This window comes from Hipposideros armiger, unplaced genomic scaffold (assembly GCF_001890085.2).
Source record: "Hipposideros armiger isolate ML-2016 unplaced genomic scaffold, ASM189008v1 scaffold_119, whole genome shotgun sequence".
In the NCBI taxonomy this organism is placed as follows: Eukaryota; Metazoa; Chordata; class Mammalia; order Chiroptera; family Hipposideridae; genus Hipposideros; species Hipposideros armiger.
The window spans coordinates 151749-178888 of record NW_017731469.1 but is presented as its reverse complement, the minus strand read 5'-3'; the positions used below and the strand labels follow the sequence as shown (position 1 = coordinate 178888).

Sequence of the window (27140 nt, the reverse complement as noted above, 5' to 3'; positions counted from 1 at the left end):
TTAGCTGTGGAGGGCAGTGTCACTGGCCCTCATATGTGGTATCCGAACTGGGGCCCTCTGGCGTCCCAAGCCAGTTCTTAACCATTTCGCCACTCGGCCAGCCCTAATTTTAAAATGTTGCTGCTATTAGACATGTGCTTTTTTCCCCTGTGTCATTATTAAATCTAAAGGTTTCAGTCAGTTTGAAGATTATGAATAGATGATACAGTAGTGTTGATAGGTTAATATAATGCTTGTAGGTTAATATGTTTCCATATACAGTAATGCACTGCTTAATGATGGTGATACATTCGGAGAAAGGCGTCATTAGGTGATCTCGTCGTTACGCAAACATCAGAGTACACTTACACAAACGTAGATGGTGTCGCCCATTATTGTAAATGTATATGTGCTGTAGTCTTACAGGATGGGCAATGCGGTAGGTTTGTTTATACCAGCATCACCACAAACATGTGAGGAATACATTGCACTATGACATCACTATGCGATAGGAATTTTTCAGCTTCGTTATAGTCTCACGGGACCACTGTCATGTATTTGGTCCATCACTGACCAGAATGTTGTTGATGTAGCACCTGACTGTACTAGTTTCTAAGTCTGTCCTATGAGACTATAAGTTTGGCCTTTAATAAATAATAAGATTCTTTTTTTCTGTCAATGACTCTTGAGTTTGGGACCAAGATATAAATATTCTTACAAAAAGGTTATGTCTCATATCACTGAAGATAATAAAATCTCCCTCAATCCTGCTGCAGCCTCTTGGCTGTCATCCTTTCTCTTTCTCTTCACAGCCAGACTTTTTTGTTTGTTTTTATTTTGGTAAAATATACACAACATGAAAGTTTGCTCTTTTAACCTTTTTACATGTATGGTTCAGTGTACATTCACAGTGTTGTGCAACCATCACCACTGTCCATTTCCAAAATTTTTTCATCATCCTCGACAAAAACGCTGTACCCATCAAACAATTTAAAAAAGCAGAAGAAAAACCATTCTCCCAGCCCTTGGTAAACTCTATTCTACTTTGTCTATGAATTTGCTTCTTCTAGGTACCTCATAAGTGGAATCATATAATACATAGAATATTTGTCCTTTTGTTTCTGGCTTATTTTACTTAATATAATGTTTTCAAGGTTCTTTTATGAGTATGTAGCACCTCTTGCACGCCTCTTCACCTGCCATTCATGTCTCACTTAGCTTTAATCTGGCTTTTACCCTGCCCAGCATACCAAGTGAACAGGATCACATAATTGCCAGATTTAGTGGACATTTTTCAGTCCTTATCTGGACCTCCCCTCAGTATTTGACATCACTGCCCATTCTTCCTTGAAACTGTGGTATGACTGGCTTCATAACAACTTCCAGCTCTCATTTTCCTCCTACCTCTTAGGCCATTCCTTTTCAGTCTATTTTACGGAATGATGTTCTGCCTATTCCTGTGACTTCAAGCACCACCCCTTTCCTGATGACTCTCAGGTCTGTCCTGGGCAAAGACCTACGTCCCCAACCAACTGCTGAACATTTCCTCTTGGGTGTCCCAGTTGAACTTCAAACATGTCTTAACCTCACATTGTTCTTTCCTTCTCTATTCTAGCTTTCTCCTTATGTCCTTTACTCACTGCTTTACTATTTCCAATCTGGATTTGATGAGGCACAAGTGTCACCCAGTAGCTACATCTAGAAACCTCATATATTGTTCATTATTCCCCTTGAATGAATCCCCAACTCCCAAGATATCACTAACGCCCTCATTGTATTTTGCTTAGATTATTATAATAGTCACCTGGCCAATGTTCCGGCCTTCAGACTTAACCTCTTTCTAACCTATTATGCACATTCCTGTCAGACCTATTTTTTTTTTAAGATTTTTATTGGGGAATTAGGGGGATGGGAACAGTGCTGGGGAATTGGGGGAAGGGGAACAGACAAGTTGCTGTCGTTTTGCTCTTCAGTCTAGTTGTGGAGGACACTGCTTCACTGGCCCAAGTTGGCACCATCATTGTGCTCTTCCCTGGCGAGGCAGACCGGTCGCCGGCTTCTGGACGGCCGCTCACTGTGGCTGCTTGCCGCTCACGCTGGCTGCTGGCTACACACAGTAGCCCATGGCAACCCACTGCCACAAGTGCTGCAGCCTACGCCGTCGCCGGCGACTCACGGCAGCCCAGCTACAGGTTGAGCTGTTGTTCAGCATCTTAGCTGTAGAGGGCAGTGTCACTGGCCCTCATATGTGGGATCCGAACCGGGGCCCTCTGGCATCCCAAGCGAGTTCTTAACCATCGCGCCACTCGGCTGGCCCCAGACATATTTTTTTAATTAAAATAATTTATATTATAAAAAGGTCAAACAATATAGAAATATATGCAAAAAAATTAAAGCTTCTGCCTACCTTCCCATAGTTTCATTCCCCAGAGGTAACAGTCTATAGTCTTCCATACTTTTTTCTGTACTGATATAAAACATGTTTAAGAATTACAGTTTTTAAATTTATTTTTTATAAAATTATCATTTTTATTCTGTAGTTCTTTGCTCATGAGTATATTCTGATCTGCTTTTTTAAACTTGTACTTTAGAATAATTATAAAATAAAATAATCATAATAAAAAAATTATAAAAATAGGGGCGGCCGGTTAGCTCAGTTGGTTAGAGCGCAGTGCTCATAACTCCCAAGTTTGCCAGTTCAATCCCACATGGGCCACCGAGATGTGCCCTCCACAACTAGAATGAAACAACTACTTGACTTGGAGCTGATGGGTCCTGGAAAAACACCGTTCCCCAATTTTAAAAAATAATTAAAAAATACAAGGATTATTAATTATCCTTCACCTAGCTTTCTCCAATGATGACATCTTATATAGCTGTAGTTCAAAATCAAAACCAGGAAATTGATATTGGTACATTACCATTAACTAGAGTATAGACCTTATTCAGTTTGCACCTTTTAACAAAATCTGTATTCGTGTGTGTGTGTGTGTGTGTGTGTGTGTGTGTGTGGTTTTATGGAGGTTATCGCATCGTGTAACCACCACCACAATCAAGATTTAGAACTGTTTTGTCACCACGAAAGAACTCCCTGATGCTACCTACCTCTTTGTATCTGCAGCCCCCCACATGCACTCACCACTGTTTTTGGCCCCTGGCAATCACTTATCTGATTTCCATCTTTAGAGTTTTGACATTTAAACATATTAAAGAATAATACAACATTTTTGAGATTGACTTTTTTCACTAAGCATAATTTTCTTAAGAGTCATCCAAATTGTTACATGTATCAGTAGTTCATTTTTTAAAATTGTTGAGTACTGTTCCATTGTACCAGAGTTTGTTCAACTCACTGAAGGACATTCAGATTTCCAGTATTTTGCTATTATGAATAAAGCTGCTGTGAACATTCATATACAGAGTTGTGTATGAATATAAATGTTCATTTCTCTGGGATATATGCCCAAGAGTATGATGGTGAATGTACGTTTTTTTATAAGAAATGCCATACTCTTCTCCGGAGTGCCTGTATCATTGTACATTCCCACCACTATTTTTAAAAATTGTACCTCTTCTCTCTCACTGTGGTTTTACGTTGCATCTCCCTAATGGCTGTTGATGTTAAACATCTTTTCCTGTGTTTTTTGCCATCTATGTGTTTTCTTTGGTGAAGTGTCTGTTCATTTCTTGGCCTCAGTTTTAATTAGGTTGTTTTCTTATTAATAATGAGTTTTGAGGGTTCTTTGTGTGTTTTAGGTACATGGCTTTTATTGGATAAATGATTTACAAAGATTTTTCTCCTGGTCAGTGTCTTGTGTTTTCAGTCTCCTGACAGTATCTTTGGAAGAGCAGAAATGTTTAATTTTGGTGAAGTCCAGTTTGTCAATTTTGTCATATGGATTATGCTTCTGGTATATCTCTAAGAGTCTTTGCTGAGCCCAAGGTCACAAAGGTTCTAATTTTTTTTAAGGTTTATAGTTTTAGTGTTTTACATTTAAATCCATGATCCATTTTGAATTTTTGTATACAGTATGAGGTTTAGATTGAGGTTCTTTTTTTTTTTCCTATGGATGTCCAGTTGTTCCATTATCATTTGTAGAGAAGAGTATTCTTACTCTATTGAATTGTTTTGAGCACCTTTGTCAAAATCAGTTGAGTGTGTGGGTCTATTTCTGGGTTTATTTTGTTCCATTGATCTTATGTATCTACCGCTCCACACACTGCCATGATTACTGTAGCTGTATAGTAAGTCTTATCGTCAGGTAGAGTGAGTCCTCTCATTTTAGCCTTTTTCTAACTTGTTTTTTTATTCTTTGGCCTTTCTATGTAAATTTTAGAAGAATCTTGTGTCTATCTAAAAAAAAAGTCTTTGCCAGAATTTTGATACGAATTGTGTTAAACCTATAGATCAATTTGGGGAGAATTGACATCTTTACTCATTCTGTCTCATGTTAGTACATATAGACACCTATCATTCCATTTAATGTATTCCATAGCATAGATATATGTATCACAATTTAACCATTCTTCTGTTGGGCACTTAAGGTATATAATGCTGGTTTGCAAGCAGCTTTTCACTAGTTTTCTGTTTCATTGATATCACTGTGTGCTTGTAGGAATATTTCTGTAGGAAATTTTGATGAATGTTCTGAAAGATTTCCAAAAGGTTATATCTGTTTGTAGTAAAAATAACAGTGATGGAGAAGGCCTGTTTTCCTAGAACCTCCTCAAACACTGGAAATGATCAGTGTTTAACAATCTTTGCCAATCAAATTTTTTCTGTAAAATTCAAGTGTATTGCTTTAACCAAACTTTTCCATCACAAAAAATTACTCATTTGAAATTGCTCATCATAAAAAATTGCTCATTAAAAACAATCAAACCTTATAAAATTATATAAAGTGAAAAGGAAAAATCTCCCTGTCCTGTCCTTCCTTCCATTCCCATTCTCCAGAGTAATCAATGTCAGGTTTGGTGTGAAGTATCTCGGACCTTTTTCTATACATATCATATACTTTTTCTTTTTTGACAAAAATCATATTTTTGCATTCTGTTCTACATTTTTTTTCACTTGACAGTATGTTATGGACAGTTTTTTGTCCATGCAAGTATTTGGTTTTGTTTAAGTAATATCTGTTCGTATGTGACTCAAAAAAGCAAAGGAGTTAAATGAATATCATCATGAATGTTTCTGAGAAAATATCTAAATTGGATTTCTACTTTGTTTTTCAAAAATACAGTGGCTGAAGTAGATTGACCAGTGGTTATCGTCATTTGACATTTCATTTCTATGAGAATACTGCTTTGTTGTTCAAGAATTCAGTTTCTGCTTCAATTTGATAGGGAGTAGACATCTGATGTCTGTAACTTCCTAGCCCTCTTCTATTACATCCTGTTTTGAGCTGATAGTGGTATAGCAATCTGGTGTAAGGCAGCAATTCTTTGGAAGTCCCATACTTGTGCTGAGTGAGATAGTGTAATACACCAGTAAACAAATATGCACAAGAAAAGATTAAGGCTACGGCAAAGTCCACATTTTCAAAAAATAACATTTGAGAAAATAAGATAATTAGTTATTAAAAGAGAAAGAAGATACAGAAAAAGTCTTTCTTTCAGCCCTGGAGTTTCTGTAATGTATTTTCAAGGCAACTGTGCGGTACCAGGAAAAACAAAAAATGTTACCATGAGGGATATATATATTAGTGTTAACTTCCCTGGTGTTTACTTTATATAAGCTACTATAGTTGGTATCATATAGATCTGGGTGAAGAGTATAGAAAGAAAAATGGGCACAGGTAGACTTAGTGGCTTAAATCGAGTGATTGCTGTCAGTCCGCGAAGGCAGGAAATGTGTCTTATTTTCCTAGTGTTTAGGATAATGATTGCCACATAGTAGACACTCAGTATCTGTTGAATGAACTAGTGACCAAAGATGGAAGTACCAGGAAAGAGTAGTGAGTGCTCTGTAGAAGCCATGGGATTAGGGAGTTTCAAGGAAGAAAAAGTGAATGGCAGTTGTAAATAATGCAGGGCTTCTAAGGTTGAGTCTGAAGTGTTCACTGGATTCAGCAATTAGCTTATCACTGGGGACCTGATGAGAACAGTTTCCATAAACTGCTCTTCAACACCACCTCATTCTCTAAAGCAGTCATCGCTTTCCCTGCAGTCCCTTAGGACTTGGTCTGTTACTGAAATTAGGAGTCCGTATATATATTTTTTCCATGGGACCATGAAAGGGCACTGAGGACAGAGACCTGTCTTGATTTCTTATTTGTTAGCTTTGTTTTGTTTTTTATTTTGTATCACCAGAGCCTGGCACAAGACCTGGCTTATAGTAAGTGCTTAAAAATGAAGAGGATAGCCCTAGTATAAACTTTAGTGTACAGGAACAGGTATTCTGAAGTGTCTACATTGTTACTTTTTTAACTGTTAATAGAGATATGAAATAAGTGTGTTTAGCCAAGGTGGTGTATATACGAGGTGTGATCAAAAGATACGGTGAATGCTGCTGCTGAACGCCATCCAACAGAAAGGCGCAGGGATCTTCAACACTGGAAGCAGCGCGTTGAACCTTAGTAACAGTGTGTGACTAGTTTCAACTTGCTCAGTGCAGTCAGTCAGATGTGAGCTACGGTTGAGAGAAGGTGTGTTTAAAGTGTGCCCTATTTGTTTATAGTCTATCTCACTGTGCTAGCCTATAAGCTTCTTGAGGATGTATATGGTCTATATCTTACTCGTTTCTGTGTGTAGTGCTTGGCACATAGAAGGTACTCAAAAATGTTTTAAAGAATCTTAGAAAGCACTGAAGGCAGGGATTAAAAATTCAGACGCCCTCAGGAGCAGACAGGTATAAGCGAGGTAAGCAGACCTGGGAGGGACTGTGGTATCCTGGAGAACACGTGCCTTATCTGAAAAGGCCAGCTGCTACTGAGTTCCAGCTAGTCGGTCTGGTGTGGGAATGCTGACCCTGTGTTGCCACATCTTTCAACTTTTTAAGAGAAATTAAGACATTTGGGTTTTTATATGAACTGTCTTGATTGTGGAATGTCAACTAATTCCAACTTTTTAAAAACTTTATTGAGGTATGATTTATACACAAAAATTGTATATATTGTGAGTGTATAGCTCAATCTATTTTCACAAACTGGACTGAACTTTTTATATGGGCCAAACAAAACTGGATTGACCTGCAAGCAGCCAGTGTGCAACTTATGACTAGGGCCATATGGGGAACTCTATTGTTTACTTAAGAATCACCTAATAGGGTAAAAGTGTCTGAAAGAGACACATCAGTCAAATGTAATGTATGAACCTTATTTGGATTATGGTTCAAAAAAATCAAATGTAAAAGAACATTTATGAAATAGCGAAATTTGAATGTTGACTGGCTGGGTTTTTCTTTTTTTTTTTGGCTGTTTAATAATATTAAAGAATTATTGCTAATTATTTTGGATATACTATAGTTGCAGATTTTTTAGACTTTATTTTCTAGAGCAGTTTAGAGCCAAAATTGAGCTGAAGGTGTAGATAGTTCCAATATACCCTGTGTCTCCCCACCATCACAGGCACAGCCTCCCCCACTATCAACATCCTGACCCAAGTGGTGCATTTGTTCCAATCAATGAACCTGCACTGATAACATAGTTGTCATCCTGAGCCCACAGTTGACATGAAGGTCACTCTTGGTGGTGTGCATCCTATGGGTTTGGACAAATGTATAATAACGCATGTCTACTATGTTACTGTCATACATGGTTATTTGTTTTTAAAGTCTTTAAAGATGTATATTGAACAGTTTATGGATGAAATGGAATTATACTTTTTTTTATACAAATTTGCTTTAAAGTAATTTGGTAGGAGTGTGAAATTTCAGGTTTAAATGAAACAAGATTGACCAAATGTTGCTGATCATTAAAGCTGGGTAGTGGATACAGGGGAGTTCATTGTACTATAATAGCATCTCTTTTTTTGTTGTTTGTTTTTTAAGATTTTATTGGGGAATTGGGGAAGGGGAACAGTGTTGGCGAATAGGGAAGGAGAATAGCCAAGTTGTCCTTCAGCCTTAGTTGTGGAGGGTGCAGCTAGCTCAGCTCCAAGTCCAGTCACCATCCGGCTGCCTGTTGGCAGCTCGCAGCCACTCAGTTTACGGTGCCCTGTTCAATCTTAGTTGCAGGTGGCCATAGCCTGCCAACCCATGCAGGAGTCAAATGGGAAACCTTGTTGCTAAGAGTGCAGGCTCTAACCACCCAGCCATCCGGCTGCCCGTAGGCAGTTCAGGGCAGCTCAGCTCAAGGTGCCGTGTTCAATCTTAGTTGCGGGTGGGCATAGCCCACCATCCCATGCGGTAGTCAAACCAGCAACCTTGTTATGAGCACGTATTCTCACCAGCCGAGCCATCCCTGTTGGCCGCTCAGCAGCAGCTCAGCTCGGGCGCAGCTCATTGGCCCATGTGAGAATTGAACCGGCGACCCTGTTGCTCAGCGCTCACGCTCTTAACCAACTGAGCCACTTGGCCGGCCCCAGTATCTGATTTTTTTTGTTGTTCTTTTTTAAAAGATAGTATTTATTGGGGAATCGGGGGAGGGGAACAGCATTGAGGAATCGGGGAAGGGGAACAGACAAGTTGCTGTCCTTTGGTTCTTCAGTCTAGTTGTGGAGGAACTTGCTTCACTGGCCCATGTTGATATTATCATTGTGCTCTTCCCAAGTGAGGCAGATGGGTCGCCGGCCCCTGGACAGCTGCTCATGGCGGCTCTTGGCAGCTCACTCCGGCTGCCAACCACTCATGGTAGCTTACTGCAGCCCCACGGCAGCCCAGCTCCAGGTTGAGCTGTTGTTCACCATCTTAGCTGTAGAAGGTGCAGTGTCACTGGCCTTAATGTGGGATCCGAACTGGGGCTCAGTTGCTCAGAGCTGGCATCCCAAGCCAACTCTTAACCAACGCGCCACTCGGCCAGCCCCTCTGTTTTTCAATTTTTGAAATTTTCTACTTCCCAAAGTAAAGCCAGAGTCCAAGTTAAAGCTGAAGCATGATTTTGAGGGTCTAGGATAATGGGACAGCACTGCTGGTGACAGAATGTAAATTTTTGGAACTGAAGTCTGCAAAGGTAGTAGCACTTTCTTTTTTCACCTATAGGGCCTGAAAGTCAGTATACTAAGACGGCTCAGGAGATTGTGAACGTCTGTTACCAGACATTGACTGAGGTAGGTGGTAAAGAGGTGGTCCCTTGGGATCTAGCTTTCTGGAATCCCTTTGTTCCCTTGGGTGAGGAGGCCTTCCCTGCCTATCTTATTTTAAAATGAATATCCTTCCCCCCCATCCTCACCCTGGATCCCTTATTTCCTTCCCTGCTTTATTCTCCTACCTAGCACTAAATGTTTTTAACAAACCATATGATATTTATTTGAATTATATGTGTCCTGCTGCTAGAATAGAAGCTCCTTGAAGACAGGGATTTTGTCTACATTCTTTACTTTTGTATCCCCAGCGCCTAAAACACGTGTTGAATGAATTCACTTATTTTCTTTATTTTTCAGTATGATGAGCATTTGACTCAACTCGAGAAGGATATTTGTACAGCCAAAGAAGCAGCTTTGGAGGAAGCAGAATTAGAAAGCTTGGACCCAATGACCCCAGGGCCTTATACACCTCAGGTGAGTTTGAGGACTAGGAACCTTGCCTTACAGTTTTCTTATTGGTTTGGGAAATGGGGAGCGTGTTAACAGATGTATTTACTGAGATACCCTTCTTCTCTGTCCTTCCTCTTCATATGCCTTTCGTGTGCTTTCTTGTCTTCTCAAAGGCTAAGGTGAGTGAGGGCCATGGGTCTTGGTGGCCTAGTTGAATCCAGAAGAGGCAGGTGGGGGATGAATGAGTGGGGTGGGGTCTTAGTTTCTTAAGTAGAATTTAGGAACACCAGATTCCTGACTAGGAGTAGAGGCATTCCGCTTGAGTCTCCTGAGCTCCCTTGCCCATGAATTGGGACTCTGGGACTTCTCAGCTATAGCCATGGGCCACATTGTCCCTGTGCCTTAGCGATGCCTGATTACTCATTCCCTCAGAGGTACCTCAGTGTAGCTCAGATGTCGCCCATTTTTCCAGATTGACACTCCTCGTAAATGAAGACAGGTAATCTTTATAATGTTGTTACATTTATATGCCAAAAGACTGGAGAGTAGGACTAATAAGAAATTTTTAGTGTTTCTGTACTGACCCTTTCTGTACTGTACTCTTAAAGGGATGGCAGCATGTTTGAAGAATAGGACTTAACAGACTAGCCAGTGCTGGATTTCTGTATTGGAGGCACTGTGGTGGAGTGGAAAGTCCATGACGCTTGGCATAAAACAAGCCTGGGTTTGGTTGGAACTTAGCTCTGCTAACTAGCTAGCTTTTTCTGAAGTTGGGAAATTAACCTCTTTAACTCCGTTTCCTTTTCTCTAAAATGTACTTTTCAAGATTGTTGTAAACATTAAATGAGTTAATTTGCCTGGCACATAGTAGACATTCAATAAATGTTTGTTTCCCTATGTATGAAAGCTGTCTACAAAGCTTGAAAAGGCCCTTTCAAATCTAACCACATAGTTCAATGCAAAACTGTCCTTCTTCCCACTGCAAAACTTGTTTTCATTCTACTCAGGTGTCACTCTGAACTGACAATGCAACCTATGCGATCTGTTAGGTTATTGCTCTCTGTATCTTATTCCTGCATTCTCCCTATCGTTTACTCTCTTCTTTCATCCCGAAACCTAGGTTACTGAGGGGCCAAGTATAAGGAACCCTAAGATACTTCTTCCAGGCCAGAGCAAGTAAAGGCTCTTGGAGTGTGTGGGCAGGTTGAGTTAATGGGGGCTTGGGCTTGGGTAACCGGGTGAGTGAGGCCTGGGTGTTAGCCATCATTCGCCTGGAGAGTCTGGCCACGAGTGGTACATGCATGGTTTGCTGTAGTCTGTGACAGTGGAAGCCTAGGTGAGTCAGAGGTTAGACCCAAAAGTTGTCTTCCTTCCTTCGCTACCCCTCCCACACTGTTTCAAATGGCTGAAGAACACCTGACAACTGTTCTCCCTGGTGAGCAGGAGCTGTAGTTTGATGCAGTTAGGTCTCCGTTGAAGAGTAGGGCGTAGACAGTGCCTCTTCATTACTCCACTGTGTCCTCTCATCGTTGCCTTCGCTGCTATGTCCACATTTCAAACAGGAATCCCAGTTCCTGACCTCTTAACCTGAGGAAGGTGCACGAGTGCTCGTCTTTCCTCACTGTTCCCATCTAACCCAACTGTTATTAAAGAATGTGTGCGTACGTTTACCCTGTCATAGTACAATTCTGGTTGTACAGAGACATAACAGTAACTATACTTTACTTCCAGCTCTAAGTGATGGTGTCCATAATTTGTTGTCACTCAGCTGTTTCCACCTACCTTCTATTGTGACATACATTCAGCTTCACACTTTCTTTAAAACTGCTCATTTTGTGGTTTCCCACATAACCTTTCTTTCCCTGGTTTTCTCTTCTGTTCCACAGTTAGTTTATCTGCTCTGGAATCCTTTGAATTCTGTTTTCCCTCTTTCTCCAAAACCTTCTTCTCAATCAGTCTTGCTTGTTTGCTTAAAAAAAAAACACCACAAAATAACACACATGTTGGTTTTTTGTTGATAAAGGTAACATGTTTGTTGGGAAAAATTGGAAAACATAAAGAAGAAATAAGTTAGCTAAAATCAAGGCCACCTCTCAGAAAAAACCAACCTCTGTGAACATTTTGGTGTGTTTCTTTTAAATCCGGGGGTGGTGGGTGGTTAGTGTATGCATGCACGTGTGTGTTTATAGACACACTTTGAAAGTGAAACTGGTGATGATGGTTTTGTGTCCTGCTGTTTTCACTTCACATTGTATTCTGAGCATTTTATTTATTTCATTAAATAGCCTTTGAAAACATGATTTTTAAATAGCTGCATATAATATTCCTACCCTCAGCCAGCTATTTGGAGAATGCTTTCCAATTTCTCCAGCCTGCGCTTTGTTGTTCCCTCCTGCCCTCCTGTCACTGAATAGTCCCTGTTCTCTTCAGGAGAGGGAAGAGGGAAGGGGTCCATAAGTTACTGAATACCAGGCATTGAGTAAGGAGCTTACACATATCTCTTAAATGTCCCAACAACCTTGTGAGATAGACATTATTGTCTATGTTTTACAACTGAGGAAACCAAGACTTAGAGAGATGAAGTAATTTGTTAAAGTTAGTCGGCTAGCAAGTGGTAGAGCCAGGCCTCAAACCCAGGGCAGTTTCCTCCAAAGCCCATGGTTTTTCACCACACCGTTTTGCCTCGTAGCATCCTCCTCTGATGAGCTCATGAGCTATTAACCCATTCCATGCTTTTGTTGGGGTTGAAATGCCTTGCTCCCATTTCTTATTAGACGTCTGTACACCAAACAATCAAAATAGCACTGGCAGGAAACCCTGGGCCCAAAACCGAAAAGATAAGTAAGGCTTAGAATAAACCAGGTTAGTGACCAGAAAAGCTGTTAGGATGTAGAATTGCCCCATAAGTTTGACGCTGTCCTTCTTCTGGCCTCTGATCGTGTGCATCAAATGCCTCTTTGCTAGGAAGAGGAACACCTGCAAGATCCCCCAAAACCTGCCCCCAAAGTTGTTTCAAATTATACTGTCTCTAAATGGATCGGTGTGCATGACCTCTTTCTGCAGTGAATGCTCTAAGGGGGAGTTCTCTGTATTTCTTACTCCCTTGCCTAAATAGAAGCTAAGTCGTATGATTTGTGCCACAGCCTCCCGATTTGTATGATACCAACACATCCCTCAGTATGTCTCGAGACGCCTCTGTATTTCAAGATGAGAGCAACATGTCTGTCCTGGATATTCCCACCGCCACGCCAGAGAAACAGGTGACACAGGTAGGATATTCTTTTTCTCTTTGTGAGATTGGTGGTATGCTTTGGGGTGAGGAGTGGAGGACTGCTGGGGGTGATATATGACGTGTGAAGGATAATTGAACTCCCTGACCCTAGGAAGGAAGGCTTGAGAATCTGATTTCAAGGTGGTATGGTGGCAGGTTGCATGACTGGCATTGCTACTGTCTGTCCCCATGGGCAGAGTCAGGCACAGCAGAACTTCAGGGAAGGCACGAGTGTGAAAAGTGTGTGAGGCATCAGAGTGGCCTGACAGGTGACTAGGAAGACCAGCTTCTTTCACTGATAAGAGTTGGCAATATTTGCCCTGCTACTTTACTGTATATATATATATATATATATATATATATATATATAGTACTCTAAAGGAAAATTAGGTATAAAGTGAGATGAAATGTTTAAAATTGGCCGTTTCTAGCAGTATCAGAAGACACCCCTGACCTGAATGAAGCCAGAAAGCCTGTCAGCTGATCTCAGCCAGGGTTCACCTGGAGATTACAAAACTCAGAAGAGCTTTTCTGTCCCAAAGAGTCCAACCACGGCTAAAGAGTCTCCATATGATGATACCGTTAAGAGTAGACACGGGACCTTCCTATTCTTGGGTTTTTTTCCCTACCTGTGATTTCCAGAGAACGAATGGGGAAATTCACATGCCCTGAGCTGTGTATTCAGCCCCCACTAGCTGTGGGGTTGGGTGGGCTGCCAGGGAGGAGCCTCCATCCTGGGTGAGAGCCCTGGTTCGCTCCTCCCACTGGCACATCCCTCCATGATGTGCTATTTGTGTTCCTTACTCACATGCACCAGGGGTGAGGTAGGCTGTGTGAGGAAGACTCTGATGTAGAAATTGAAGGGTATGAGGAGGAGGAGGATGGGAAACCTGACTCCAGCCCCAGTGAGTATGCTTATCGAAAGCTTATGGTTCCATTATTCCTTATATGATAGGCGCCCCTGACACACACCCAGTACAGGACAGCCCACATCCCAGGGTGCTACCGGGGTCTTCAGAAGGAGGCCCAGTCTGACTTCAGTCCTTGGAAGCAGCTAATACGATTCTACCCACCGAAGTTACTTATGTTCTTGAGAGGCAGCAAGGGGGGGGGGGCTGGAGGTGGCTTCAGGTCTTCCTTGGGCAGTTGGTGGGACTTTGACCCTCAGCTGATCTTATTCAGGAAGGTGAAGATGCGGATGGTGACCTTGCAGATGAAGAGGAAGGAACCGTGCAGCAGCCTCAAGCCAGTGTGCTGTATGAGGATCTGCTTATGTCTGAAGGAGAAGATGATGAGGAAGATGCTGGGAGCGACGAAGAAGGAGACAATCCTTTCTCTGGTGGGTCTTGCTCTTTGCTTCTCTTCCTGTGTAGCTCATAGAGCACCCTCAGGACTGGCTAGGAAGCTCTTGGCCACATGTGCTGTTACTGCAAACTGCTCTCTTAATGAAGTGCCATTAATAGAGCTCAGAGTTCTGAGCTCACACTCATAGTGTTGTCGGAGAGTGGGCCCTTCTCGGTGCAAAGTCCAGGACCTTGGCAGCTCGAGCAAAGAATTGAAATAGATGCCGGAGTAAAATAACTGGAAAAGTAGTATATTCGAAGAGATAGTACATTTCAAAGAAGGAGAAGTAGGCCCGAGCAGTAGAGTGGCTCAAGGGCCCATTATTAGAAGAGAAATTACATTCCAAAGAGTTTGGAGTGGGCCATGTGCAAAGGCAAGCTCAAAAATAGGGAGGAAGGGGTTCAAAAAGGGAAGAAGCGGTCAAAAAGAGCAGGGCGGACTTCCCAGGACTTGGAGTTTTTATCCCCTTTCTCTAGAATGGGCTGTTCCCCTATGGGCGTGGGACCACTTGATTGGCACCTGTGATTGACAAGAGGTACTGCGCAGGTGCGAGTGACTGGTCTGATCTAGTTGGGTATTTTGTGCCCATTTGTTTTCCCACAGGGGTAGGTAATTACAATACAAAGGGGAGTTTTGGTGGGTGGAGAGGGGATGTCCCCTTGACGGTCACACTCTGTGGGATGTGCAGGAATGCGGAAACCCAATGCCTGCCTCTAACTGCCTGCCTTGTTTTCCCCTTGAGAGACGTGATCCCTATAAAATCTCTATGGGAAGCTGAGGGACAGGAGGTCTCTTCTTCTGTACCTGCTTCCTGCTGGGCAGGGGCGTAGAGCTGTCCCTGCCTATTGGGGGATTCACAGAACTCTCACCCTAGCTGATCTCAGATGAGAGGAAGGGGTCTTGAGCTCCGCATGGAAGGCTGTGTTGGCTTCTTTGGTTGTGACTGGCAATCTTGTTGGGGTGTCCTCTGTATCCTCAAGGCCCCTGAATGAGGAAAAATATATTTTAATTAATAAATCGGTTAGCTCTCATGAAGCCTGTGGCCATTCAGCCTGTCACTCAGGTGGTGTCAGTTGTCTGGGCCCAGAATGGGTTTGGCATTTAGCTTACTGGCCTGGGAGATATTAGGAAGTCACAGGCTTTCAAAAAGTTATCTGAAGCAGGAGACTTCTATTGTTTAAGATTCAGAAACTGATTTATAAAGCAATCAAGAAGCAGGGGGATAGGAGAATTCTAGGATTCAGGCTAGGAGCAACCTTTAGTCTAGGATTCACAAACTGATAAGAGTAATCAAAGCCATGGGCTAAGGAACTAAGGAGCTAGGGAGGAGACTTACCATTTCTATACGAAAGAACACTTAAAAGTCTCTGTGGTGGTGGGGGGGTGCAGCTAGGTTGTCCAGTAACAGTAGGATGATCAAGTTTATTAGCCTTAGAGGAAGTGAAGAAATACAACACAGGCGGTGCAAAAGATGGTGGTGGAACAGGCACCTAAATTGCAGTTTTGATTTGAATACTTGATAAGAACAACAAAAAAAAGCGACATGTGGCAATAGGGCAGGAGAATTAAGAAAAAAGATCCTGCTTTGAGGTGTTTCCTGGATTAGTGGCAGTGGCAGGGAGAGTAGAGGAGGCGATAATAGGAAAAAAGCCAGATAGATTGGATTGAGATGGAAAAAGGCAATGGTTATTTGGATTCAGTTTCCAAACGACAGATCTTGCCAGTGTTGACCCTAAGCATTCCTCCGAGGTCAGGGGTCCAGGCAGAGCGCCTGTGCAGATGTGTGGGGTAAGTAGTTTGGGAAGACCAAGCCAAAGATGTTGATTCTGTCATGCTTATGTGAGGATCTGTCTCTTTTCTTTTCACAGCTATCCAGCTGAGTGAAAGTGGAAGTGACTCTGACGTGGGATCTGGTGGGATAAGACCCAAACAGCCCCGTATGCTTCAGGAGAACACAAGGATGGGCATGGAAAATGAAGAAAGCATGATGTCCTATGAGGGAGACGGTGGGGAGGCTTCTCGTGGTTTGGAGGATAGCAATATCAGGTAATCAGCAGCAACACGCTCCAGGGCTGTGGCATCAGTGCCCAGCTATGATGTCACAGGGCCCAGCATCAGATTACTTCCATCCGTCAAACACCACCTGAGCACCTCGTAGGGCCAGGCACTGTGCTAGGCCCTTGGGGATCCACAGAGGAGCAAGAAGTACCCTGGCCTTGAGGAGTTCACAGTCTAGTGGAAAAGACTGATCCAAACAAAATCACAACCAATGCAGTGTGCTCAGTGCTGTAGCATAAGTTAAGTACAAAGTCCCAAGTCGCCACTGACAAGGGAGAATCTCTCTCTGCTTGGGAGACATCAGGGAAAGCTTCACAGACAAGGGAACATTTGAAATGGGCCTTACAGGATGAATAGGAATCTACTAAGCAGATAAGTGGCAGCAGGTGAGGAGATCCTTAGAGATGGAACAATAAGTTCACAGGCACAAAAATTAACCAAGTGTGTTCCACAGTGAAGGGAGGTCCGTTGGCAGTTGTGGCTCCAGTAGTAGCAATGGATTATATCACAGAGGACCTTAAATGACATGCTAAAACATTTGGATTTGGGGTAATGGGAATCATTATCTAAGGAAAAGGAAATAATGTCACATTTTTGTATTAAATAACTCTAGGGCAGTGCTGGTAAGGATGTCAACTGGACCTGTTAGAAGGGGGGCAAGAGGGAGGGACATATTCAAGAGCTATTTAGAGGGTACATGAATTGGATGTGGGAGGTAAAGAGATCAGCTGTATAATGAATGGGAATCTCAGTGAGGTAAGAAAGAGGATGAACAGACATTAGATGGGGTGGGAAAGAACGAAAAAACGAATTTGTATTTGGACATGTTGCACTTAAGGTACAGATACAGCTAGCCAGAGGTATTCAGGGAGCGGCGAGAGTCTTCATTCATTCAGCAAATGTTTAACACAAGTACAAATGTAACTTAAGATGTGGTCCCTTCCTTCTAGGAGTTCAGTCTGATTGGAAACCTAAAGCAGGTAAACAGGTGATTGATCGATCATAGTGTAACATGAAAAGTGCTGTGATAGGCAACCATGGGATTTTTCTGGGTCTAGGGTGGGAGTGGGGTAGGGGAGCTGGTTGAAGAAGGAAACAGCTGAATCAGAAATGAAAAATTTTGAAAATGTGTATCTACTTTGGCCCCCAAATTTCAGGGCTAGGAAATTACGGGAGTAATAAAACACCTTAATCAAGATGTTTGTACAAGGATGTTTATCACAGCATTTTTTCTAATAGTGGGAAAATTGGAGCCAGCTTAGATGTCTTAGTGAGTGACTTCAATAAATCTTGTTACAGCCATACAGTGGAATATCATGCAGCTATTAAAATGATGCTATAGATGTATGTTTATAAGATGTTCATTATGAGTGAAAAAAAGCAGAATCCTAACGAGTATGTAGAGTATTCTAATTTTGTAAATTAAAAAATGTTTAAATATCTAAGTGAAGTGCATAGGAAAAAAAATTGGAAGGTCATATACCAAAAGATTACCTCTGGGTAATGGAGTTATTGGTGATTTTTTTTCTTTTCTTCTGGTTATATATTTTTTAAACCCGTGAACATGCATTACTTATGTGACTTTTTCTAAGTAAAATTAAGAATAAACAAACAAACAAAAAATAAAGAGCACTCTGGCAGAAGTATGAATAATTAATTGGAGGAGAGCAAGCCTGGAGGCATGAGGACTGATTTCAGTGGTGTAGGCCAGAGACAACAAAGGCCAAGCCGAGGCCTGCAGAGTAGGGATGGAAAGGAGGGAGCTGAAGAAGCCTATTGGCTATTGACTGACTGGATATGTAGCTGCGTGAGGCTGTGGTAGATGGAACTATGAGGCTGTCAGAGCATTTGTGGTCATGTGACATAAGCTGGCAGTGTGTTGTCCAGGTGTAAGGGAGTTCCTTCTTGTGTATATGCAGTTGGCAAGTTGATGTTTTTGAATAGGATCATTTTTCTCTTCGGGGCCTGTAGAACAGTCGAGAAACAGTCATTTTAGTGTCCAGGGGAGGTGAAATGGGCTGATCCCTTGGTGGCACCAGGAATGGGACTGGTCAGCTAGATGGTGCCCGAGCTTGAGAGATGACATGTTTCTCTTCTCAGTTATGGGAGCTATGAGGAGCCTGACCCCAAGTCGAACACCCAAGACACAAGCTTCAGCAGCATCGGTGGGTATGAGGTTTCAGAGGAGGAAGAAGAGGAGGAGGAGGAGGAAGAGCAGCGCTCTGGGCCCACAGCGTACTAAGCCAGGTCCACCTGTCAGAGGACGAGGAGGACAGTGAGGATTTCCACTCCATTGCTGGGGACAGTGACTTGGACTCTGATGAATGAGGCTTCATTTGGGCCTCCTTGGTCACCTTCCCTTTTCTGCAGCCTAGGTGACTCACCTTTCCCCAGTCTTTTTATATCTGTGCACTGTCTCATCCTGAAATCACCAGATTAATACCTTAGCCTTGAAAAATAGTAAGTAAATGATAACGAATCACTTCTCTTGATCTTCCTGGGGCAGTGTCGCCCATTGATTAAAACTAAGCAGCCTCCCTTACCCACTAATAAATGTGAAGCAATCTCCTCCTTGTCCAGTGCCCTCCTCAAACTTGATTTACTGCTTTTGGTGTTATTTTCTCTGGGGAAGGAGAACTTATGAAAGGACTAATCACTTTATGTCCTCTTGGTGGATTAGATGTTTTCCAAGCATGATACCATGTCAGTTTTCTAATTTGCAGGCTGGAACAGGTTCCAGCCACCCTGCTAGGACAGAGAATTCGGTTCTTTCTGGTGGACTCGTTGCCACACTGAAAACAAACCTATTGGACAAACTGCCCATTACTTTATTCCTTATTTGATCAGACAATGCCTCGTTCTAAATGGATTTCAGGCAAACGGCTGTGTAAATCTTTGACACAGGCTATATGTCAGAAGTGGTATGTTGCCATGGAAATGTGTTCCATCCCTCCACCCCCAGGGGAAATCATAGGAAAATGGTGAGTTCCTCAGGGCAAGACTGTGTCTTCCGTTCTTTTCATGCTTAGGATATGGTTCTGTGCACAGTACGTACTCAGTAAATGTTCCCAGGATCATAAAATTCTCAGCAGATGCTCCATGACCAGATCCTTGGTGTGCCAAGGTCAATAAGACACAGTCCTTTTTCCCAAAGAGCTCACCATCAAGCTGGGAGAGGGGGTGGGATTCAGAACATGTCAATGCATTAATGAGATAAGTGCAATTAATAAGCTAGATAACAAGTATAGAGGAAAATAGTGGAGTGTGATTATGTCTGAAAAAGTCAGGGAAGTCTTCCTAGAGGTCATTTTTAAGCTGATTGAGCTTGCCAAATAGGAAAGTCCAAGCAGTGTAAGAAGTGAAAAGGCTGAAGTCTAGAAATGACAGAGTGTGTTCCTAGTTTGTTTGTTTGTTTGTTTCTACCTGCCTTCTTCCAGAAAGGATTTAAGGTGATTTAGTTCCAGTCCTTTAATCCTGAAATGGCTAGAGATGAGCCTGAAAGATGGGCAGGAAGCATATATCATGAAAAGTTTTGAATGTGATTCTAATGCATTTATATTATAGGAAATAAGGAGCTCTATGGAGTGATGTAATGACATTTTTGTGTTAGACATTTTCTATGTGAACGAAGGAAGACATTGAAGAATCATTGGTAACAGACAAGTGTGACCCCATTTTTTGGAAAATACAAAATCGTGTGTGTATTTATATGTGTTTATGTATACTTGTGTATGCAAAGGAAAAGGACCTGAAAGTATACACACGAAACTCTTCACAATGATAACCTCTGGGAGATGGCATTGGAGGGGAGGGGGCCATGTGGGTATACATATTCTGGCTGGGATATTGTGCTTTTATTTCTGTATTGTTTGATTTTTTTTTACAGGTATGTATTATTTTTGTAATAAAAAATGTTTTAAAAAATTGAAGCAGTAATGTGGAGAATGGTTTGGAGAGGAGCAAATCTAGTTCAAGTAAGGGGTTGAAGGGGCCCAAACTAGAACTGTGGCCTTAAGATGGGAGTGGGGGGAGGATGAATATGAGAAATCTTTAGGGGGTACCATCAATAGGACTTGGTGACCAATTGGTATTTCAGGGTGGAGGAGGGGGTGTGGAAGGCAGTTTTTAAAATTTAGTTTGGGAGAGTGGATGGGTACATGGTATTCATGTGTTCATTCAACATTTATCAAGCAGTCTGCTAGATGCTGATACAGAAGCAAGATGTAGTTTCTGATTTTAGGGAGCTTAAGGTCTAGGATGAGAGATAGACATGTAAATAAGTAAGTTTAATAAAATGTGATCATTGCAATGAATATTGACAAGGTTCTGTCGTGAAAGGAAGGTGTTTCTACCAACGCTGCCTGTGGAGTGAGAATGGGAAGGCTTTAAGAGGAGACCCTTGAGATGGACCATGAAGAGTAGGCATGGAGGAGTTTGCCAGATAGTCATAGGGGAGGGAAGGAGAGGGTAGGGGGACAGTTGAGGCACAGGGAGAGTGCTTAGGGCCATGAAACTGCATGGGCTGTCATGGAACAAGTAGTTTTAGAGGGGAGGAAGGAATATAGGGAGCATAGGTAGTGTAGCGATTCCGAGGCTCAGGATGAAATGCTCATTTTAGAGAGATGGCTCTGGCAGCAGTGTTTCAGTGGATGGACTGGAAGGGCTGCTGCCAGAGGGGAGATGATGGAGACTTCAGCCGGCTGTGGCGTTGGCAGTAGGGGTGGAATGAGGGGTGCATTTAGTGACACTGGATAATGGAAAGTAAAACAGTGGCACCAAAGTTTCTGACTTAGGTGACTGGGTAAATGGTGATGCCATTCGCTGGACAAGCTGAGTGGAAGACAGGAGAAACAGCTGAGTTCGGTTGGAAGCATGTAAATGGAGGGCTGAGGATTTGTGCACCCCTGGCAGTAAGTGAGGACACGTAGCAGACATGTGTAGTCAGCAGAGCATAGAGGACAGAACCCTGGTGAAGACCAGTATTTAGAAGCAGTTACAAATAGAAGGAAAACTTGAAGAGTGATGTTTTTCAAACCAAGGAAGGAGTTTTAAGGGAGAAAAAGACATATGTGCCACAGCAAGGAGAAGTAAAGTGAGGCCCGAGAGAAGAGAGCCTTCGGGTTTGGCAGCTAGGAGGGCCATGGTGACTTGAGCCAGCACAAGAATTTTAGAGTAGTGAGGTTGGAAGTCAGCCAACAGCAGGGCGAGGAACAGATGGAAGATGAGGAAGTGACAATAGAGATCATAGACGACTCTTTCAAGAAGCTAGGCTGTGAGGAGTAAAAATGGGAGAGTCTAAAGATGGAAGATAAATCAGTATGCTTGCGTAGGCTTAGGGCAGAAAGCAATGGAGTAGGAGAGGTTGGAAAAAAGCAAGAGAGGACAATTGTGGGCAAGATGTGTGTGAAAACAGGAGGGAATATTATGGTAGCATAGCTAGCATTCCCTCCTGGACGGCCAGAGATATTTCCCCTGAGATAGACGAAAGGATGGAGGACACTTACAGATCAGTGTGTAGATAAGGCAGATAGGAAGCTGAAGGAGTTCACACTTCATAGCTTTAGCTTCCTCTGTGAAATAGATAAGATCATCCTTGTGGGAAAAGTGAAAATGGGGTGGGAACTTGAATAAAAGTGTTCAACCACTGAGGGAGATAAAGAAAAACTGTAAACCAGCTACATGTCCATCAGTGGCAGAGATGTTGAGTTATGGTACATCCACTCAGTGAAAAATACGCAACTGTTAAAAACAAGGAGGAAACTCTAGATGTGCTAATATGGAAAGATATTTTTTTCTATTCAATGAGTTTCAGGTGGACAGTATTATAATTCAGCATCCATATACACTACAAGGTGATCACCCGGAAAGCCTAGTTACTGTCCAACTCCATGCAGTTGTCGCCTTCTCCCCTTTTGCACCCCCCCCCTCCCCGTCCCCTCTGGTAACCACTGATCTGTTCTCTGTATCCGAGTTTGTTCCTGTTTTGTTTATTCATTTTTTTTTAGATTCCTCATATGCGCGAGCGAAATCATACGGTACTTCTCTCTCTGACGTGTTTCACTTGGCACTGTATGCTCAAAGATATTCTTGAAAAAATAAGCGATAGGCTAGTAGGCATTGTTTGGTTTCATTGTTTTGGGGGACAAAGGGTATATCAACCTGTGTTTTCATATTCACAGAAAAGGTTTTTGGCAAGATGCACTTGAAGCCGTTCACACCTGTGAAGCAGAGTAGGAAGAGGACTCATTCTTTTCACTGCAAACCTTTCTATTAATGTTCAAGTGCTTCTTCTTTTTTTAATGGTCTCTGAGGGAAATGGGAGCGGGAGCTGACTAGGGATCCGTAAAAGGATTGTGGCTCTTGGATGCACAAATGAGGTTAGAGAATTTTTAATGTTACCAGTTTACTTTATTGTGTGATTTTTCTCCAAAGGGACTTAGCAACTGAGCTGTCAGAGTGGAGAAGCAAAAAAGGTAAAGTGATTTGGGGCAAAGACCTGGATCTGAGAGGCAGAGGGGTGGATTTCCTGTCCATAACCATTTCCTGACCTCGCTGTACTGAGCACTGTGCTGGGTGCTGTGAATGCAGTGTCGGATTGGATAGGTACACGTTAGAGCACAATAAATGACATGATAAATGCAGTGTCTCGTAAAAGTGCTGAGAAGGACGCGTATCCCCAAGTGTAGAACTAAGAGCCAGACCTCAGACATGACCAGTGTGAGTTAGCCAGGCAAAGCAGACACTGGGGAAGGGGCGGGCACCATTCAGGGCAGAGAAGAGAGCATGTGACTGAATCGTTCTTTCGTTAGTTAGCCCGGGGGTAGAGCACAGTGCCCATGAGAGGGGCCCTCAGGAGCTGAAACTCGAGATAGCCGGGTCCAGATTGTGGAGAGCCCGGGGGGCTTTGTGAAAGAATTTGGACTCAATCCTGAAGGTTATAGGGATGCCTGGAAGGGTTTGGGTGGCTTCACTTTGGAGTATGGATTGTAGGAGAACAGCCCTAGAGACAATGTGACAGTCACTTAGGCAGGATATGTCAGTTGTAAGGTAAGAAGAGTAGGCAGAGACTGAGAATTTAGGAGGCAACTGATAACATGAGGGTGTTTCAGTCCATCAGCCACTATTGATGGAGCCCAGGCATTATTCTAGATCTCTGACTGCAGCAGTGAATATAACAGCCCCTTCCCTCAAAGAGCTGAGTTTAGTGGGAGAGGTAGACAGTCACAGAGTGAGTAAGAGTGGGAAGTACTGGGAAGAAAAGCAAAGTGAAGGGAGAGAATGCTAATGTGATGGCCCAGGAAGCCCTCCCAGGAGCCGTCATTGACATATCAAAATGCATGCATTACCTTGATACAGGTAAAACGTTTTTTAAAAATGTGAAAAGGTGAGCAACGAAAGAACCACAAAAAATACTTTAAAAGACTGGCCAGACATGTATGAGAAAACCAGGACACACTGTTGAGGAGAATTCCAAAGGAGAGTGGGAGCGAGCGAGCTGTCGGCAAAGGCTGGCACCTGCAGAAAAGTCAGCCAGTCAAGGGCTGAAATGGGCGTTTGGACGTGGCAGTTGGTGAGCCTCATGAGAAAACAGTGGCTTTGCAACTGTGGGTGCAGAAGCCAGATGATGAGTGGGTTGAATAATTGAATTCAATGTGAGGAAGTAGAAACAGCCTGATTTGGTTAACTAGCCGCCATTCGCTGTGTGAGCATCTGTGTGCAGTGCTCTTCCTACCAGACTCCTGACCTCATTTAATCCTGAACCATTTGAGATAGGTATTATTATTCCCATTGTACAGATGAGGAAACTCATTGAGGGGCACAAAGGGTAGAGTCTGATAATACCAGTGTTGTCAGAAGACTGTGCAATAGAAATCGTGCTAGAAGAAGTGGACCATCACTTTGGATTCGTTTTGACATTTAGTAAATGTGAACATGGTTACAGGCATACCTATTTTTAGTGGGCTTCACAGATGTGGTGTCTTTCACAAATTGAAGGCCTGTATGCTCTATGACTCAGCAACTGTACCACTCACCATATACACTAGAAAACTTCTTGCACAAATGTACCAGAAGATATGTACAAGAATTGAAAAGCATTCATAGCCGCACTGATCTTCATAGCAAAAAGCTGGAAACAGTTCAAATGCCCTTCAGCAGGACATCTGGCTTAATAAATTGTGGTGTTGATCATAAAACGGAAGACACATTGGTGAAAAGGAATACCACTACAAGTATCAACATGGGTGAATCCCACGAAAACAATGTGTAGAGAGAGCAAGTTCCAAAAAGTTTATTCTGTATGATTCTATGTATGTAAAGTTCTAAAAATAAAGAAAAGTAAAATTTCCTGATAGCAGTTGTATGTTGTGGGAAGGGAAAGGAATGCAAATCAGAAGGGCCTCCAGAGGGCTTCAGAGGCTGTGGTCGTGTTCTGGTTCTCAGGCTGATGGGTGAGCACAGCGGTGTTCATTTTATTATGCATTAAAATCATATGCTCATATGTGATTTTATTGCATATATAATTTAAAGAATTAAATCATAAGAGTATGTATGTATACATACTCTTTCTGGTACATGTGAGAAAAGGTTTTTTTTGTTTTTTTTTTGTTTTTTTTTTTTTAGCTGAGCCATCCTGCTACCTATTGGCAGCTTAGCGGCTGCTTAGCTCGGGCTGGCCTCGAACCGCTGTTGCTCAGAGCTCAAACTCTTGAGCAAGCTCTTAACCAACTGAGCCACTCGGCCAGCCGAGAAAAGTTTTTAAACTAAGCAAATAGTAATTGGAAGGTGAGAAAGCTAGGCTGTGAAAAGGAGGAGCACACTAGTAATAACTAGAGGGAGAAATGAGATCATCAGAAGATTTTTAAAAGACTCCTAAGGTAGGAGCATGTTTACAGGATTCATTCAACAAACATTTATTGAATACCAGTTATGTACCTGGTACTATGTCGGGCTCTGGGGTCCAGAGATATATTTATTGAATTTTGTGGTTACTCATAGTTCTAAGAACTAGCATTCATTCATTCATTCATTCAGCAAATATCAATTGAATGAGTGAATACTGTGTGCCAGGCAGTGATCTAAGTGCTGGGAAAACAGCATCGGACAGTAAATAAATATATGGAAGGTGGTGATAAGTACCAAGAAGAAAGTGGAAGTATGGTAGAGAGAGTGGGCATGGGGGCAAATTGCTATTTTAGATCAGGTGCTTGGGGAGTAAATCACGTATCTATCTGAGGGCGGATCATTCTGGGCAGAAAGAACAGCCAGCACAAGGACACTGGCACAGTACAGGAGGCCATCTTATCTGGTGCAGCATCAACAAGAGCAGAGTGGTAGGAGATGAGGTCATAGGGGTTTCCAGAGACCAGATTCTATAAATCTTTGTGGCATGGGAGGCCATTCGAAGGTTTTAAGCATGGCGTGACATGATTTTATTTATGGTTTGAAAAGGATCACTTTGGCTTTGTGGTAAATAGTAGGAGGCGATGCTGGAAGCAGGGAGACTGCTTAGTAGGCCATTGTAGTGATCATGCAAGAGATGGTGGTGGCTTGGATGAGGTTGGTAGTATGGAACTGGTGAGAATGAGTAGAGATGGATTCTGAAGGTAGAACCAACAGGATTGGCTGATGGATTGGATGTGAGGTATGAGGCAGAGGCTGGGATGCTGTGTAATGAAATGGAGACCATGGAGGGGAAAGAAGGTTGCGGGCAGGGGATAAAGAGTCTCATCTTTACGTGGAGGTGCCATTTAGGCAACCATGTGGAGAATGCTGGATAAGCAGTTGGCTAATGAGTCTGGCATTGAGGGGAGTAGTTGAGGCTAGACACAGGAATTTGGGAGTCATCACCACTCAGGTGGTGTTTAAAGCCATGGGATTAGGTGACAGCACCAAAGAATTGAGTGCAAAGAAGAGAAGAGGTTAAAGGACTGAGTCCTGGGGGTACCTGAACAAATACAGAGACCAAGAAGATGAAGAGTCCAAGAAGGAGCAGACTATGAAGAAGAAAACCAGGGGATGGAAGTACAGTTCCCAGAGGCCAAGTGAAAAGAATTCCAAAAAGAAAGTCATGATCAACAGAAAATACTGCCGAGACGTCCAGTAGGGTGATGCCTGAGAGCTGAGATCATGGTGGAAGATGCATCTGGAAAGCAGATGGGAGCCAAGTCTTGATGGATACCGTGTGCCCTTCCATGAAGAATGGCCTCTCTCCTGAAATTCATGGGTTTTAAGGAGGAAAGTGACGTGGTGACATTTGTGTGGCTGTAAGTTACAGAAAACTTGACCTAAACAGGGATTTGTTATTCTCACATAAGAAACCAGAGATAGGTGGTTGCCAGTATTGGTTCAGTGGCTTAGCAATGGCATCAAGAATTCAATATCTGTCTTTATGTTCAACCTTCCTTAGTGTGTTGGCTTTTTGCCCTCAAGCTTGTTGCCTAATGGTCACAGAATGGGTGCTACAGCTCCAGTAATCATATTCATGTTTGGGGAAGGAAAAAGGGACAAAGTAGAGACACCAGTTATGGCTGTCCTTTATGTCATGAAAGCAGGAGCTTTCACCACGATCAACACACTGCCCTTTATCTCCTGGCCTAGGGCATATTTCTTCCCTGCATACATCTGAGTTCTCTTAGCAAATAAGAAGTCAGGGAAACCAATGTGAAAGTTGCTGTAATAATTAAGACAGGAGGGCCGGCCGAGTGGCTTAGTTGGTTAAGAGTGCGAGCTCTGAGCAACAGGGTCACTGGTTCGATTCCCACATGGGCCAGTGAGTTGCATCCGAGCTGAGCTGCCACTGAGCTGCCAACAGGTGGCAGGATGGCTCAGCTGGTGAGAGCACGTGCTCCTAACAACA

At 42.7% G+C, this 27140-nt stretch overlaps 1 protein-coding gene across 1 annotated transcript in view; it reads left to right on the top strand.

Moving 5' to 3' along the window:
• TAF1 (TATA-box binding protein associated factor 1) overlaps positions 1 to 19916 on the top strand; it is a 70750-nt gene extending 50834 nt beyond the window's left edge. The window contains 8 exon segments of the mRNA XM_019647970.1: positions 9116 to 9183; positions 9517 to 9633; positions 9783 to 9788; positions 12753 to 12878; positions 14063 to 14219; positions 16093 to 16270; positions 18383 to 18512; positions 18515 to 19916. Of these exon segments, the coding sequence (XP_019503515.1) occupies positions 9116 to 9183; positions 9517 to 9633; positions 9783 to 9788; positions 12753 to 12878; positions 14063 to 14219; positions 16093 to 16270; positions 18383 to 18512; positions 18515 to 18610 (878 nt within the window). The 3' untranslated portion in view covers positions 18611 to 19916.
• Positions 19917 to 27140: the final 7224 nt, after the last annotated feature.